This window comes from Stegastes partitus, unplaced genomic scaffold, assembly GCF_000690725.1.
Source record: "Stegastes partitus isolate 25-593 unplaced genomic scaffold, Stegastes_partitus-1.0.2 Scaffold701, whole genome shotgun sequence".
In the NCBI taxonomy this organism is placed as follows: Eukaryota; Metazoa; Chordata; class Actinopteri; family Pomacentridae; genus Stegastes; species Stegastes partitus.
In genome coordinates this window covers 56303-72887 of record NW_007578432.1, presented here as the reverse complement: position 1 = coordinate 72887, position 16585 = coordinate 56303, and the positions used below count along the sequence as shown (strand labels likewise).

The 16585-nt window shown below is 42.0% G+C and overlaps 1 protein-coding gene across 2 annotated transcripts in view; it reads right to left on the bottom strand.

The window, feature by feature from the left end:
- The window catches only part of galnt13 (polypeptide N-acetylgalactosaminyltransferase 13), a 37593-nt gene extending 27012 nt beyond the window's left edge, over positions 1-10581 (bottom strand). For both annotated transcript variants that reach the window (XM_008290883.1, XM_008290885.1), the window contains exon 1: positions 10440-10581. In XM_008290883.1, coding sequence (XP_008289105.1) covers positions 10440-10581 — 142 coding nt within the window. The remainder of the gene's footprint in view (positions 1-10439) is intronic.
- Positions 10582-16585: the final 6004 nt, after the last annotated feature.

The window sequence follows — 16585 nt, the reverse complement described above, 5'->3', positions numbered from 1 at the left end:
AGATTGCTGAGCTACATTCAAGTACCTGCACAACGCCCGCATGCCGGCGTTGCTGCTGCAGCTGCTGCAAAGAGCCAGGGAAATAACCTGCCATGGATTTATGACTTTGTTCTCTCTGGCGCTCTCAATTCAATTGAAAGGACACAATAATAGTAATTTGAACATCACGAGAACATTACGATTAATATGTATTTATTATATACAGCATGCGCAGTATATTGTTTTCATGTGTGTGTGGATACAAGCAGGTGCTGTGTGTGTGTTTATGTCATATCTCTCTCTCTCTCTCTCGCTCTCTCTCTAATAATCTCTGAGAACAGAGGCAGTGATTTCAATGAAAGGGGGACATTAGCTGCATGGCCTCCAGTTAAGAGGATTCCCAGCGACCCTTTGTGGAGACGGGCTGGTGTCGACTGGCTGTTTAACCTCAACTGATCCTGCTCTTTTCTTAATGGTGCTGCTGACACTCTCCATTTGGACAACGGCTTACATCGTGATGGGCGCAGCTCGACAGTTGAGCTGGATGACTGAGCAAAGTGTCCATCAAAACGCATCCTCAGCCGCGTTTCCAATCCATCAGTCTGAACGTATGGATAAACGCAGGGCCTGAAAACGTCTCGCACGACAAGAACGTCGAGCAAACCATTAATGCTGCTTTGCGTTTCTGAAGAAATCGTGAAATTGCCACCAGCGAAGCCGATGCTGAGCTATACTGCTGGATGGATGGGAGCCAAAGTGCAGTGAAACGCTGGAGGCTCAACTGTATTGCTTTGTATTTGTCTGGGAGCTAAACTGCACTGCTGGCTTAACTTTATATAGGAGAGATGCTGAGAGGAGATGAGGAGTTGGAATAATAAAAAAAGGATAAACGGGGCAAAATATGATATAAACAATGACAGGTGTTGAAATGAGACTCATACATGTAAGCTGAAATCCTGCGTGTATGGAGAGGGAGTTGAGGTGACATTTAAGTGACAGATAAGGGTAACCATGCTTTTTTTTAGTCTTGTAAGAACTGAAAGAAACTAAACTTGGTGCAAAAAGGCCATTGAGATTCCCATTTTTAAAGTCCTCAGTGCTCATGAAGCCTGCCATAAGCTTAAGGGTTTTTTTTGTTGTTGTTTTTTATTAAATCCTGCATATTTCAGCCTAGAATTAGGTTAAAGTTAGGGTTTGGCATTTAGTTGTCACACATAAGGGACTGCAGTGTCAGTGATTGAGCTGAAAGACACGCTTGTGATTGTATATATGGATGTGCACAATGTGTGTGTCACATTAGTTAATGATGGCGCAGAATATAAAAGGCAGGTGTCAAATGCCGGATCAGCACTCTAGGATTAAACAACTAATCAATTACATTAAAAAAATGTTTGTAAATGTAACACGTTCCTCCTTGCAGGTATTGTGAGATACAGTCTGTAGCAGGAGTTTCACAGAAATGGTAATCGAGGGTTTGGTAAACACGGCGGAGATCAGAGAAGCAGTCTGATCGGCTCATCTGAATTAGCTGTGTGTGCCCACCTGCAATTAAAGGTTGCCATGGCGACGGCAACCGCTCAGTTACTCCTGGGTCGAACGGTTCACGCGTGAGTCGTCACCCATCCTGACCTCTGGATGTTACATCAGTTCATTTGAATAAAGAAAAAAACCGCGATCAAACGTTGGGTATTTTGGAAAACATGATGGATATGAATAAGAAATGTAGCAACGAGGCTCTCAATGAGCTGCACATTGTGACACCTGGACAGGTTGAATGGCAATGAAGTAGCTGTGTAAAATAAAAATGTAAGCAGAAGGTTTCCCAGGATTGCAACAGCAATTCCTCCGATGATAAGGTTTGTAACGTGATAAAAAATTAACCTGCTGTTTTGTTTTTCTACCTTGTTAACGTATCCATATGGTGTTTATATATATATATATATATATGCTTGAAGACACATCATTAGCGAAATAAGCAGTAAATACCATGGCTGAGCATTTCCATCTTTAAACTGCCGAGTATCAACGACAGCATCAAAAACACAGATTCAGACTTCCTGAGTTTCAATCCTGTCAGACCTCATTAATCTTTACATTCTAGAGAAAGCAGCTGTGCAAAGACACATCAGTGCCATTTTAAGGTAGACAGGGATTATTTTTATTGAAAATAAACTTCTAGATATGTAACGTTGACACACAGAGATGAGTTTTTTGGAGTTAAATCAACAACAGAGAGGAAATTCAAAGTACATTTCAGTCAAAACGGAAACAATACTGGAGCTATTTTTCAACTAATTGGTGTTGCCTTTTAACTCATCACACCTCAAATGTTTTATTCACTCTAAAAGGTTGCAGTGTTGATCAGTCAACTATTTTCAGACTGAAATATCTGAACAACTATTGGATGGATTATAATATGAGAGTTTGCGCATTACCGTGCCCCTCAGGACTAATGACTTTAGCGATCACGTGACTTCTCCTCTATCACCAGGATTGTGTTTGATATTTTTGGCTTTAAGTATAATCTCCCATCGACTGCGTGTGTGCATCTCTGAGCACACTTGCTATTTCGGTCACCGTGTGTGCAGCAGTGCAAAGTGCAAAGACGCAGCTGGGGTAAGTAGAATATAGATCAGAGGATGTGGTGATCAATACAGTCGTTCAGTTACATCACTGATCTCATCACTCTGACACAGCTGGTGCCAATCACGGTGAAATTTTAAAATATATCAAAACAAAACGAGCTAAAAACAGATTGCAAGTGTGCGGTCAAAAAATGAACAAAGACGTTTAGTAAATGTCTGTGCTGCTTGTACTGAAATGAACACGTACGCTGCTTCATTATGTCTTTACGAGTTAGAGTTTTCCACCCATGAAACATAAGAGTGGTGTCAGAATATAAACACTGAAATAAGGTTTTGCTTAGCAACACACAGATCAGAGGAGCCTTGGAAAACACTGTTTTCTTCCCCAAGCCTGCCACATTCTCCTCCTGACACAGAGCAGTCATTATAAAAGATGATCGTGATCATCTGGGAAGGAAATAGAGGCTTTGCCTGTCCTTGGGTCAATCAGCCTTATTCAGCGTCCCTGCCTCCAGCTTTATACTAACTTATGTGAAAAGGTTCCCCTCACCTTCACAGGTAATGAGCCTTCTGAGACGCGACTGCTAACACAGTTGTATACTAAAGTTTGGATACCCCTGAGCAAATTGCGTGTGCGGTTTATTTTTGAAGTGAAACCTGTGCAGCAAATGAGTCGACTTGCTTTAAGATCTGAGGTGTGTTTACGCTTTCTTGTATGTAGACCTTGTTTAACACGGACTTAAAAGTTTCTCTGATGTTTCGGTCAGGATTGTGAGGGCCACTTCCTAATGGAGCTCATGGTGGAGTTTGACTTATGCTTTGGATCCCCGTCCTGTTGTAGCAGCAAGCCTGCATTTCTGCCACAGACTGTATAAAAGATGGACGTAGCTACCGTGACATCACCCGTTGGTTTCTACACTGAGAAAATGAAGCCAGGGTTTTGCTACTTCCTGGTTGACATCTTGGATTTTTGGAGCCAGTGACACAAAAATCGTCGGAGGGGGGCGGAGCCATAGGAGTAGCGATTGGTCAGACGGATTGAGAGGCGGGCCCTCTCTGCCCGCCCACATTTACCGCCTTCTGCTCGCTTCATCTGTATGGTCGCTGCCGACTGTCAATCAAGCCAGCCACGCCCCTTGCCCCGCAAAATGTTGACGATTTTTAAAAAATTCAGTATTGATTTATTTTCCGACTGGCCACCTGATCTCTGGATTTCAAAAAATCCTGAGCTGTAGGAATGCGGCATTTCGTGATCTGTGATGGGAGCCAGGGGTTTTTGGAGCCAGCAACTAGCGGACGTAGTTTTTTGACACTTCCGGGTTGGCTTCATTTTTCAGGGCCGGTTGCTACATCCATCTTTTATACAGTCTATGATTTCTGCTATATTCAGAATCTGATGTTAGGTGGGATTCATTGTCCCTGTATCTGTTTTCTACGCCACCGGCTGCCGCACAGCCCCGAGCATTACGTTTCCACACTGATGCTACTTTTTTCCTTCTTGGTGGTTGAGGCCCAAGAGCTCAATTTAAACTCTGACTGCCAACATAATTTATTTCAAAATGACTCTGGTGTATCCTGGCATACTTTAAATGTTGATTTCTGTGATGAAGTTGCAGGTAAGTTGTCCTTCCTTGTGGACCATATTTGTGATTAGAGAGCGGACGGTTCCTCATCACTTCTGCGTAAGTGAAGCCTTCCTGCAGTTTCTTAGCCGTGATAAGGAAGGTTTTGCTTTCCCCTTTCCTACCAGCAGACTATCAGTTTTATCTGAAGGGTTTCTTGTTCCTTCAGATCTTGTCCTGATTTCTGCAGTTCCCCTTAACTGCCATTTCTTAATGACATTTCAGACAGTGGAAACTGCAAACTGGAAGTGTTTCTTTTTTTTAGCCTTCCCCTGCTATGTAGGCATCGAGTAGCTTCGTCTCAGCCGCTTAGAGGAGCAGACAACATTTGAATAGTCAGAGAATTTATGAATCGCTGTATTGTTATCAGCTGACGATCCCCAGCGACAGTTCTTAACCTGCCTTTAAAGACCTGCAGAGAAAACGAAGGCCTGAGGATTTAATGAAGTTTTGAGAATACACAAGCAAAAGGTGCCTAACTGTTTGCAGATGCCACAATTACTGTTTCCTTCCATTTTTAAAAATTCATTCAATAAAAAATGAACAGGCCATTAACATTTAGGAAAGGCTCTGGGATACTTTTTTTCCACTTCAAAAATCAACAAAACGTGTAATTTCCCTGTTGATGACCAGACCTCTACATACAAATGTGTTTTATTGCTGAACACAAATGAAGTGCCACCTATCTACCTGTCCGTTATGCCATAGATAAGCTCATAATTCTGGCAAATGAGCAATAAATGTGCAATCCTCTGTACTATATTTCGATGTTACAGTTCACGACTGCTTCGGTTGGACTCGTAGCGAGTTCAAGATTCTTGGTGTCAAGGTGAACTCTAATCTGCATGCAGATTTTTGAGTTTTTCATCACATGGCTTTCGATGTCCCCGAGCTATTTCCATTCTCATTTACTTAGAAAAAGATCTGTGTAGTGGTGCACAGCTGGAGGCTCAATCTATTCCTCCATACGTTAGCTCCTCTTCTTCCCTCTGCCGCTCGGCTCTGCTTCCTGCCTGCAAGTCTGACACAGCTGGCATTACATTATAGATCTGAGAGGCTACTCTTCGACACAAATCTACAGCCGACCAAGAACACCCACCACACAGAGTGCTACTATGCTGCTCTAAAAGGGACTGTCACTCTAACTGGCCCATATGGTCATCCTATGTGACAACCAAGTGAGCACCTTTGCTCACACAAAGAACAAAGATTCAAAGCAAATGGTAGCCGAGATTTAGCTTAAATGTGTTTAAATGTAATGCTGCAGATGTATGAAAGCCCACAACGTGCTGAGCTTCTTCTGTTTGTGGAGAAAAACGAATGAGATAATTCAGTGATAATTATGATGGTGTCTTAGCAGAGATCTCTTCACCTCAATCCCTTGTGTCGTTACAACAATGATTCAACCATGTGGTCTCACATTTAAATCAGAATGCTATTAAACTGCAGCCATCTGTTCTACAAATGGACAGAGGCGCTGGAACTAAAGACTGATTATTGTCTGTAATTCCTGCTATAAATAATAGACGTCATGAATGTCAGTGTCATTTTGAGCTCACTTTTATCAATATTATCTCCTGGTCATCAGTTACAGTCGTGATTCGATAATCTGACCCCTAACAATCTGAAAACCTTGATATCCAACAGGTTTTTAGGAAAAACCAACAGAACCCATTAAAAGTAGCCTGAACATACAGACAGCCTTGGATTCCGACTCCGACATGACATTTCATGTCACAAATCAGGATAACGGCGTATTATCTGACTGAACAATCCGACAGATTGGCTACGTTCAGACTGCAGGACTTAATGCTCGATGCTTTTGTGAAATCAGATTTTTTTTGTGAGTTCCTTCACATTTCCAGTTAAATGCGACTTGTATGTGATCTGCTGCGTAAACTTCATACGACCCAAAAGTGTCCCACATGCGTAGAAGAGGACATGACGACGTCACACACAGTGAGCGTGCTCAGTGTTTACGGAAGTAAACATGGATGGTAACGGTGGAGCGTATCTGTCACTCCCCTGCCGCCACTGATGGTGGAAACAGAAGTGTGACCGCCATCCTAAACTAGCATCAGCAGCCAAGTACTGCCTGTGCGTTCTGGCCACTTCCACCCCGTCGGAGTGCTCCCCCGGTGTGGAAGTGATCCCTGACCGCTCCGAATATTCAGATATTCATCATTAATTGGGCCTGAATATCCAGAGACCAGACCATAGTGTTATTCAGATCAGCCCTACTAGTTATTATAACACCTATGAACAATAACTAACAACAAATGACCCTTCAAGCATCAAGCCCTCCTTGTATCTCGACCTTGCTATCCGACATAAAAGAAGGTTGTGTCGGATTATCGAGTCACGACTGTACTTTAATGGTTATGGTTCAGTGCCTCGTGGAGAGTAAAACTGCAAAGTAAGCTAAAATCCCAGAGTTTAACATATTAGGGGTAAAAAAAAAAAAAGAAGAAGAAAACTCTGTACATTTGTTTAATTTCAGGATTTTACTTAAACTGCAATGAGAGACAAAGAGAGAGAAGGAGCGCAGCACACAGGAAACAGGTAGTCATTTACAGCACTACATATCCAAAACATCACATGTGGCACACAGCGTTGCCTTGTGATTCTCAGCCTCTTTGTGTGACTAATACTGCAGATACCACATAAAAACAACAATCCATTTTTTCTTCAGTGTGGTGCATCTGTCAGGCTGTAAACACAAACTGGGTACTTTACTTAATCATGTTGAACATAAAGAAAATGTTTGAATCTTCATGAATTCAGCAACTATTAAACTAAGTTATAAACTTATGGAGCATTTTATTCTTAAATACAGATGAGCTAAACCATTAGATGTTGTCAGCTTCCACTTAAACAATCACATATTACTTTCAGATTGGGTTATTATGGCAGATTTATTTTACCTACAGAACTCCAGTCGTCTCTTAGAGGAAGTAAGTTTCATAATAACAAAGTTGCTCAGCCACGCTTTTCACTTCATAAATGGAAAAACTGCCGACAGTTACACTGGATGAACGACTCGTATCATCAGACGCTGTGCTGCAGCCATATCAGGGTGGATCAGCACCAAGACCCAGTCCGGTGAAACAGATGGTTCATTCAGCCAGAAAAACAAACGGCAGCGCTACGAGGTACGTTCCGCTGATTTTACACGAGGCTTAGTTCGCTCACGAGGAGCGCTACTCGGCCTGTGAAAGCTGTTGCATCATAACTTCTGTGTGGGTCCACGGAGAACTTTCTAATGGCTGAGGAAATAACCCAGGTAACGACATCAGGGTCGTCTTAGGCTGGAACTGGGAAATGTTTAACTGAAAGCCTCGTATACAAACTGCCAAGGGTTCATTAATGAAAACACACGAGTGAGTTATGTCGGCTTTGGGGGGCTTTTCTCGTACTAGGGAGATTATCAATGCATATGTTCCGCTTACGGCCAGCAAATATGCAGCTAGAATGTGAAGAGGCAGACGAATGGAGGTGTTTACCTGTGACTACATGAGCCTCTGCAGCATCCTTCAAACAACGTTACCTCAGCACGTCAGGCAAACATAAAGTCTTACATAAACAAAAAAAAACACAGCAGCCTCTAGCCATAAAGTTCATGATGGTTAAATTGGAAAGCACTGACGTCAGACTAAGTGTACCTTCTCTAATCAGGAATTTAAGGGTCATTATCCACCTGGGCCATGTAGGATCACTGACCCCTCATCCACGATGGATGCAACTGGGTAGAGAAACTCACCACAAGCACTCATGTCATGTCAGCCTATTCTAGCTTCTTGTTTTGATTTCATTCTCTCTCTCTAAATCTGAGCCACTGGGGACAGCCTGAAGGCAGGGGAACCCAGGAGAAAGCTGACAAAGTTACTGTTTAACAATGTGGTACATCTGGTCGAAGCTGAGACCTTCTGTTTCCTCTCAGGCATTCATGGAGACCAAACAAGAGCTAAAATCAGAGTAAATATTGCGTGGGCACTAATCGTTGTCAGAGGCATGGCTGGTGAATGGTTTACTAACAGGTCAGCCATTTAAAATTTGGACGGTAAGAATATTTTTTAAGTCGTAAATCTGTCGTCTTGTTTCCATTTTTTGTTCCCCAGTTCTCAAAAAAAAAACACGAACACACCTGTAAGTAATCAAATTTCAAACTTTAGTGACATTTAACTGCTTTTAACCTACTACTAACATTAAAGTAATGCAAATATCATATTCACGCATTAATTCATAACAAGTTTCATCATGAGTCGAGTTATTTTGCCCATTTTCTGATCTTTATATCTGGCTTCTTTTGTTTTCTGATCAATGAGATTTCATTGTTGGTACTTTTATGCGGGCCCAGGGGACAACAAGCGACCACTTTGTGGAATCTAACGGGGATCTAATTAAAGAACAAATTGATTGCGGACACGTGAAGCCGTGTCACTTAAGGGCTGGCTGAATAATAATAACACACTGAACCAGGTTAAAACCTAAAATAGCTGCAGCGAAACCAGCCTGTCTGAAAATAATCTTAAAACACAGTTCGTATATTTAGCAAATCCTCAGATGTAACCTATCTTATGAGCACAGTAACTCCGATGTAACATTAGACGGTTGTATGGTAATCAGCCAGAGTAGCTGGCAGCTCTGCCTCTTTCTAACCTTAAAAGCAGATTAGTAAGCCTCTTAGAAACCTGCTTACTTGAGGGCATGTGAGGAAATGAACTCTGCTAAAGACGGACTGTTTTGCATTGATCTCAGGAGCACACTGACACACACACACACGCTCACGCAGACATGATTTTAAACCTAAAAAGGTAAATAATCATATCTTTGTCGGCTCCGTTTGACATTAAAGTCAGAGATAACGCGTCACTATTTTAGAATCCAGTAAACTCTATGTATCACAACAGCAAATTAGACTTTTTTTTAGATCTTTAAATACAAATCTTGCCTTTTTACATTAGTTTTCACATATTTTTGTGTATAAACTTGTGGTTTGTGCTGATTGTGCTATGCTGAGGTGAAATGACGGGGCGTTGTATTGTATTGACATTAACTACTGGATACCTTCTCCAAGAGGGTGAATGAAGTATATATCTCTATTTTAAGTCTACAGCTTATATACTCAAGCGTGAAATTTCCCTAATGCTAAACCACGGGTCAGTCCCACAACATCACCCAAAACAAAAACGGAAATTCTCAGTTAACTGTCGCCTTGCATATAAAACAGAATTATCAAATTCAAAGCTCTTTTCTGAAGATGGTTCGCAAAACCCACTCCAGACTCACTGCTTGGCAATAAGCAATTATTGATTTGACTTTTCTGTGTATTTATTTTGATCAAGTCAGTGATTATTATATGAAAGGAATCATGATTCCTAAAAGCTAAAACATGTCTATCCTACTTTCTTCTTCCAGAGTGCCGGCCTCTGAGTGCTCTGGGTCGCGGTACATTTCGACACTATATTAAAATCTATTTGCAGAAACTACAAACATGATGTGTGTGTTTTTTCCATTACAGTGAACTTCATGCCTCCATTTATTTCTGTCAAAATGACTTTTTCATTTTGTGGCAATGCAGGGAAAGAAAAAAAAAAAAACTCTCTCAGAATCACTCTGCACTTATAGCCGCACACAAACACAAGGATATTGCTACCATGGAAAATTAGACAAGCGAGCGGTGTTGACTATAGAAAAACAGACAGCACTCCAACACTTGTCGAGGATGTGGTAGTTTTCTGTGGCGAATGTACAGAAATGTCATTCGTGGTGTCATTGACAAAACCTCACACTTCGTCCCGAAGCTTGATTTTAGATAATCCAGAGTTTCTCTTTTAAGTGCACAAACTCAAATGTGTTTATAGTTTAATAAAATAAATAAAAAACGCATTAAAGATTTATAAAAAGCTTTTCTTCAGCAAGATTTGATTTTCTTTCCTCGATCACGCCTCTAAAATTACTGCTAAATCCCTTAAATGAAGATTTTACCTCCCTCTGTGAAGACTTAAAATTCACTGCTGCAGTGTGTTGTCCCCTTGATATCCTTCTAAAGCAGCCAACAGAATGTTTCAATAGCAAAGTCTGAAACCTGACAAACATGGCACAGGTACCAACAGACGGACAACACATGTGAAAGCCAGACTTGTATCAATCAAACCCGCCTGTGGCTTCGTCCATCGCCTGCGAAACTCGAGGTCTCGTCAAATCTGTTCTGTAAACGAAAGGTGCAGCAGTAGCGCTATTGTGGACTCACCTCGGAGGGCAGGGAGCAGCGAGCGGTCCTTTCTATCATCGCATTTGTTACACTCGCTGAAGTACAGCAGCAGGAACACATCCACCAGCACCCACACCAAAGACGTGGTCAACACCACCTTGCAGTAGACGAACCGCCGCATCACCTCTCTGGGATGTCAGCCAGGCAGCCGAACGAGGAGGTTGGCAGGGAGAGCTCAGGAGCGCTCAGGCTGCTGCGGGTGAGGCGTTTGAACTGTGGAAACGGGGCGAGGAAGCAGGGGTGAGACCAGGCGGGTGTGACCAGGGGGCATCATCCTTCAGGAGGGAGAAAAAAAACGAAAATAAGAAGATGGAATATCTAATAACAACATAAAACAGCCTTCCTGCTGAGAATCGAGATACTACTTATAATATAATCATCGAAAACAAATGAACTTTTCAACGGCAATGTCAGGAAGTCTTTGACACTCAAAGTGGATCAATATGTGTTTCTTGTAGCTGTGATTTGTCATCACTTTTTCAGGCTTCACTTCTCTACACAATCAGGGATTACTCATCATTTTGTCATTTCTTTGTTGTACTTTTTTGTTATATTACACAAAATTAGACACATATAGGCAAGATAAAATGTACTGACAACGAGATAAAACAGATTAATTGTGTTGAACATAACAAAGTAAAGGATCTGCATTTGTGTATGTCAATGGAAGAACTACGTTTGTGTTTGGAGTCGTCGTACATGCCAACCACTATGGTGGACTTTTGCATCATCCAAGGGGGAAAATAACAGAGAAAATCCACTGGATCTACAAATGGCAGCAAAGTATGTAAAACACCGACACAAAGCAATGATCAGCAGCATTATTAGCAAAAAAACAAAGAATCCACAAACTGAATGGTCTGTGGGTGAGACATGAAGGTGGCAGCGTCTGGTGTGTACGACACAAAGGAACATTTGAAATTGAAACTCCAACAGAGGAATCTATATCATATGGAGAATCTGCCACAGATGACAATGTTTGCACGTCTTAAATCCAATTCCAAGTCTGGTGAGCGCTGAAATTCTGCTTTGCAACTTTACAGCAAACACAATCTGCTGATGGCTGAAGCAGACCACCAGACTAAACAGTTACCACATGTGTCTGTTTTATCTTCTTTGTGTAATTCGTATGATTTTATGCATAATGCCCGTGAGCATATTCAAAGGTGTTAAAATTCATGGAATTCATAGAATCTCGAAGTCAGCTGACATGTATTTGTGACAACATATTGCATTCTGGGAAAGAAACACTGAAAAGAAATAAGCAAATAAATACTTTTTTTTTTAAAAAACTCTGTCCCAAGCTCTATAGGATTTTGAAGCATAAACCACAACACATGAGCTGGAAAGAGTCCAGCCTGTGATCTTTGACGCATTTCCTCTCATCTCACTGCCCTGTCTGCTGCAGGCGTTAAAATGCCCAAAAACACATTTCTGACAGAGATCCATTAAGTCTGTTTTTCAGAAAAAGCAACCACATCAATTTTACTGGATGATGCTTGATTATTAGTAAAGAAAAAAACTCGAGTGCTGATTTTTTTAATCCAGGTTTGAGACCATTTAGTGTCACCACTACAGTGTTTGTCCACCAGAGATGACAGGGACCCATACCACCATAACCCTGTATGTTAAGAAAAATAAAGTAGCAGCCCGTTTATTCAGTGTTTCAATCTTCTAAACATCTATAATGGAATTAGTGACAAAAATCTTGTATTGGTGGAATTACAGAAGATAATTACCAATCTTAAACTGGCCTGATGTCACAGATCCACAGTTTAAACAGTTGCATTTTCATCTTTGATGAGATTGGTGTATCCAAGACATGTTGTGAGCAGGACAAATTTAACCGTCAGTGATCTCGAGATAAATAACTGCATTAAACACATATTCGTACAACTGTATCTGCAATTAATTACCAACTCACATTTCTTCCAATAAATATATCCATCCATCCATTATCTATACACCGCTTAATCCTCGCTAGAGTCGCCTGGACAAGTCACCAGTCTATCACAGGGCCACGCTTAGAGACAGACAACCAAGCACACTCACATTCACACCTACAGACAATTTAGAATCACCAATTAACCTCAACATGTTTTTGGACATGGGGGAGGAAGCGGGAGAACCTGGAGAGAACCCACGCTGCACGGGGAGAACATGCAAACTCCACGCAGAAAGATCTTGGGTGTTCACATCTGGACGCAAACCAGCGACCTTCTTGCTGCGAGGCAACGATGCTAACCACCGAGCCACCTTGCAGCCCCCCAATAAACATATATAGTACATAAAACAATCTGACCCATATATCAGCCCTGGCATTCTGTCATTTAAGCTCTAAAACAAACACAAAAGCATGTTTCCCCAATTTATTTATTTATTTAAATCAGACGTTAATGAGAAGGACGGTCCATCGGAGGTCTCGCCCACAACAAACTGACCACAAACCCTTCACATGCTTCCATCTGAAAGGATGATTGAATGCTCATTTCCCCCTTTTACAGTCTTCTCCCACTTCATCCGCAGTGCTGCTAAGACCATCTGGGAAGCGTTAATACCAGAGGCAATTTGTGGGGGTTAAATATCTCATTGGCATGGAATGTATGCCTCGCAACATTTCTGATGAAAAACAACATCATTTTCTGTCAAACAGGATTTCTACTTGACTGAAATTACAGGTTTTTGTTGACCGAAAAAAAGCTTATGAAAGTATAATCACAATGGAAATGGAATGATGGAGAGATGCTTTCAGCCAATCAAATACACTGAATCAAACACACACACAAAATACAAAGCAGTCATTCAAAACAGGAACACAGGCGACAATAAACATTGCGTATCAAACTGCTTTTATATCACACAATGTAGGAAAATAGGGATTAATCATCTGCTGCTGCTGTTACGGTGCATTACAGATATTAAAGCCAACTGCACATGTTCAAATATGGACACATACTAAAGACTGATTCGTGTACTTAGAGGGTGCATTTAATTGCAAATGCATGTAGCTATAATTTAGGTACTTTTAGAAACTACTCGAAAACGCCTGCAGCATCTCCCGCAGTGAATCTGACAGATTTCCTTATCTTGAACTTGCAGCATGGTAATGAGTGTGCACTCCACGCACACACACACACATATTGTCCTCTCCACTCGCTGTCTAAGTGTCCATCACAGAGGCTGACACCGCTGCCCTGGGCTAACTCTTATCTCATTCAAAAACAAGGCAGCCACTGTCCAGCTGCATCAAGACTCCGATCACAGTGCGGTGGGATGATTTCAGACAGACCGGATCCAAACACCACTCGCGGACTTCTAAACCCGAGCGGATGGATGCTTACTTAAGACTTCCACATAACGAGCGTCATCAGCAAAAATGGTGTCAGCAAAAGTCTGCATGTAGCATATCACCTCGGCTCACACTGCAGACACATGAAGGATGATTGTGCCTCATCATGATGTCTGTTTGCATCGCTAACCATCTGCTTTGGTGCATCTGTGGCAAACACGTTTGGGTACGATACCACCAATCACACTACCAGCAGCTTGCTCAAGTCTTGTCCGAAGAAGTCTGACTCAATTAGTCCAACCATCTGCACAAATGAATATTTCCTGTCTGCAGCTCTGGAAATACATCTCTTCAGTCTTTCCGGGCCACTTACTCCACACTTTTTGTTTAACAAGTGTAAACCGCCAGGCATTATTTTATTAGCCGCTTTCTCAAGTGACAGTTAATTGTGTTGTTAGCATCCCCTCTTTTGTTTGTGGTGAAACGTCTGGTGCAGTGCTGCGAGTTAAATTCCTCATTCAGTCGACGGGAGCGCTTCCACTGTATGCAGATGAAAGGGCTGTTGAACAAACCCAGTCCCACAGTCGTATAATTGGACACGCCTCACATCAGCACTCCACAATGGAAGCATGACAGCAACACGGGAGAAGAAGCACAACACAGAAAAGTGATCAGATAGTGTTTGCATGCTTGTTTTTCCTCCTCCGCATTCATAAATTTCCCTCGGAGGCAGCCAATGAAAGCCATCTGCTGCTGACCACTGAGGGACTCGCAGGGGTTTCAGAAGTGTTTGGCTCTAAAAGGTGCTCGGTCATTTGAATTGAAATTTTTTTGGGGGGAGGGGGACCAGAAAGTAAAGATCAATACTTTTTAAGTGCTGGAGGAGATTGTGTGTGGTGGTATCAAGTGTGGGAAAACTGTCAAGCTGGCAGGAGTGGATAATATGAAACGATGAATACTCAAGTTTGGCATATTGGCACATACTAGAATCTGATACTAGAAAGCCCACTAAAGCTTTTAAAGGCTGAGCAACGCAACATAGAGAAAGGATTATCTAAATTTGCATCTGCCATGCGTGTGAATGCACATCAGGCCTATGTGGACACACACTCTTATAGATTATTCTACTAATTGTTGCATGGATGAGAGCAGCTAATGCAAAACACAACACATGGCAGCTTGGATTGTGCGTAACAGAAACTACTGACCATCCATCTCATGTTTTGTGATGTGACAGCACCGTGACATTATTATTTTTTTCCCCTCTCTCTCTCTCTCTCTCTCTCTATCCATTGCACGCAACACAAAATGCTCACCTAAGCCGTGGCTGTGGAGAACCAGTGACCGGCTCCAGCCTCGCTCTCGGGCAACGTGTTGAACGTGGACGACATGACCGAACGCACGGCTGCAATTAGCGGGCTACAATTAAACGGAACGCCTCAAAACGACACCTAAGTTCGAGTCCATCTCGGCGCAGAGGAGTCCGCCGTGTGACAGTGTCCGTCCAGCGCAGCCTCTCATGGTACCTGTTTTTTGGACTCCTTCGTTCGGGTTCGTGTCTACAGCCGAGCCGCAGTGAAGCTCCGCCGGTCGACGCCAGGAGTCTCCATGAAAGGTCCACGTTCGTGTTTAAACGGATATGCGCCGCCGCTCGCCGAAGACACGCATCTCGCCGCGCACCTGTTCTCCGAGTGGATCTTGTCACGGTGAGAGGACAGGCGGATAATACTGCGCACAATCTAACCTCAGCTCAGCCCGACCTGCCGCGGCTCCGCACGCTGCGCTCTGATTGGCTGACGCACACGTCACTCAAGCGGAGCGGAGCCCAGGCGCAGCTTCACGGGCGTCTGGTCAATGTAGGCCACATGACGGGCTGGTTTGGCTGATTTTAGTCTAATACACGCCAAATAATAACGTAGAATAATATAATACTTTATTTATTAACATGTCACACCGTCAATTTGATTTTCTTTAACTGTGATTTCAATTAATAAATCATTTAATTATATACAACTTTGAGTTCTTCTTCTTCTTCTTCTTAGTATTTGTAGTAGTATTGAAACTGGTCAGTTTGGTTGAGAATTAAGATCTGCATAGAAAGTCCTAGCCTTAAGTTTTCTTCTGTTTTTTTCTTTCTTTCTTTCCTTTCTGGTTTGATTGTTTCATTTCCATTTGCATTTCATATAATTTTCATGAATTGCCTTTATCTAATAGATATATTCTTGCTTTACTGCACTGTAAGCACCTGTTCATTACAAAGACAAAAAAAAGCCTTTTGTGAAGATTGTATTCCACAATGTTTTGTTAAATGAATTTGTTGTTGTAGTAGTAGTACTCTTCTTCTTCCTCTTTCTTTTTATTAATATTATAGCTATCATAATTTTAGTAGTAGCAGCAGCAGTATTGTATGATGTTTCGTTTTTTTAGTAGTACTATTTTTCTTTCTGTTTATTTTTTTGTGTTTATAATAGCCAGAGATAAGATTAATCAGGACGGATTAACATTTCAATATATATTCTTCCTTTTTTTCATTTCACTTAGAGCAGGGGTGTCGAACTCCGGTCCTCGAGGGTCACAATCCTGCATGTTTTAGATGTTTCCCTCTTTCAACACACCTGATTCAAATGATCAGCTCATCATCAAGCTCTGCAGAAGCCTGATAACGATCCTGATCATGTGAATCAGGTGTGTTGGAAGAGGGAAACATCTAAAACTTGTAGGATTGCGGCCCTCGAGGACCGGAATTCGATACCCCTGGCTTAGAGCATCCATAGTATAACACCTTATCAACAACAATACTGGCCTCCATGTCTTCTAGGGGTTAAATAGATTATGG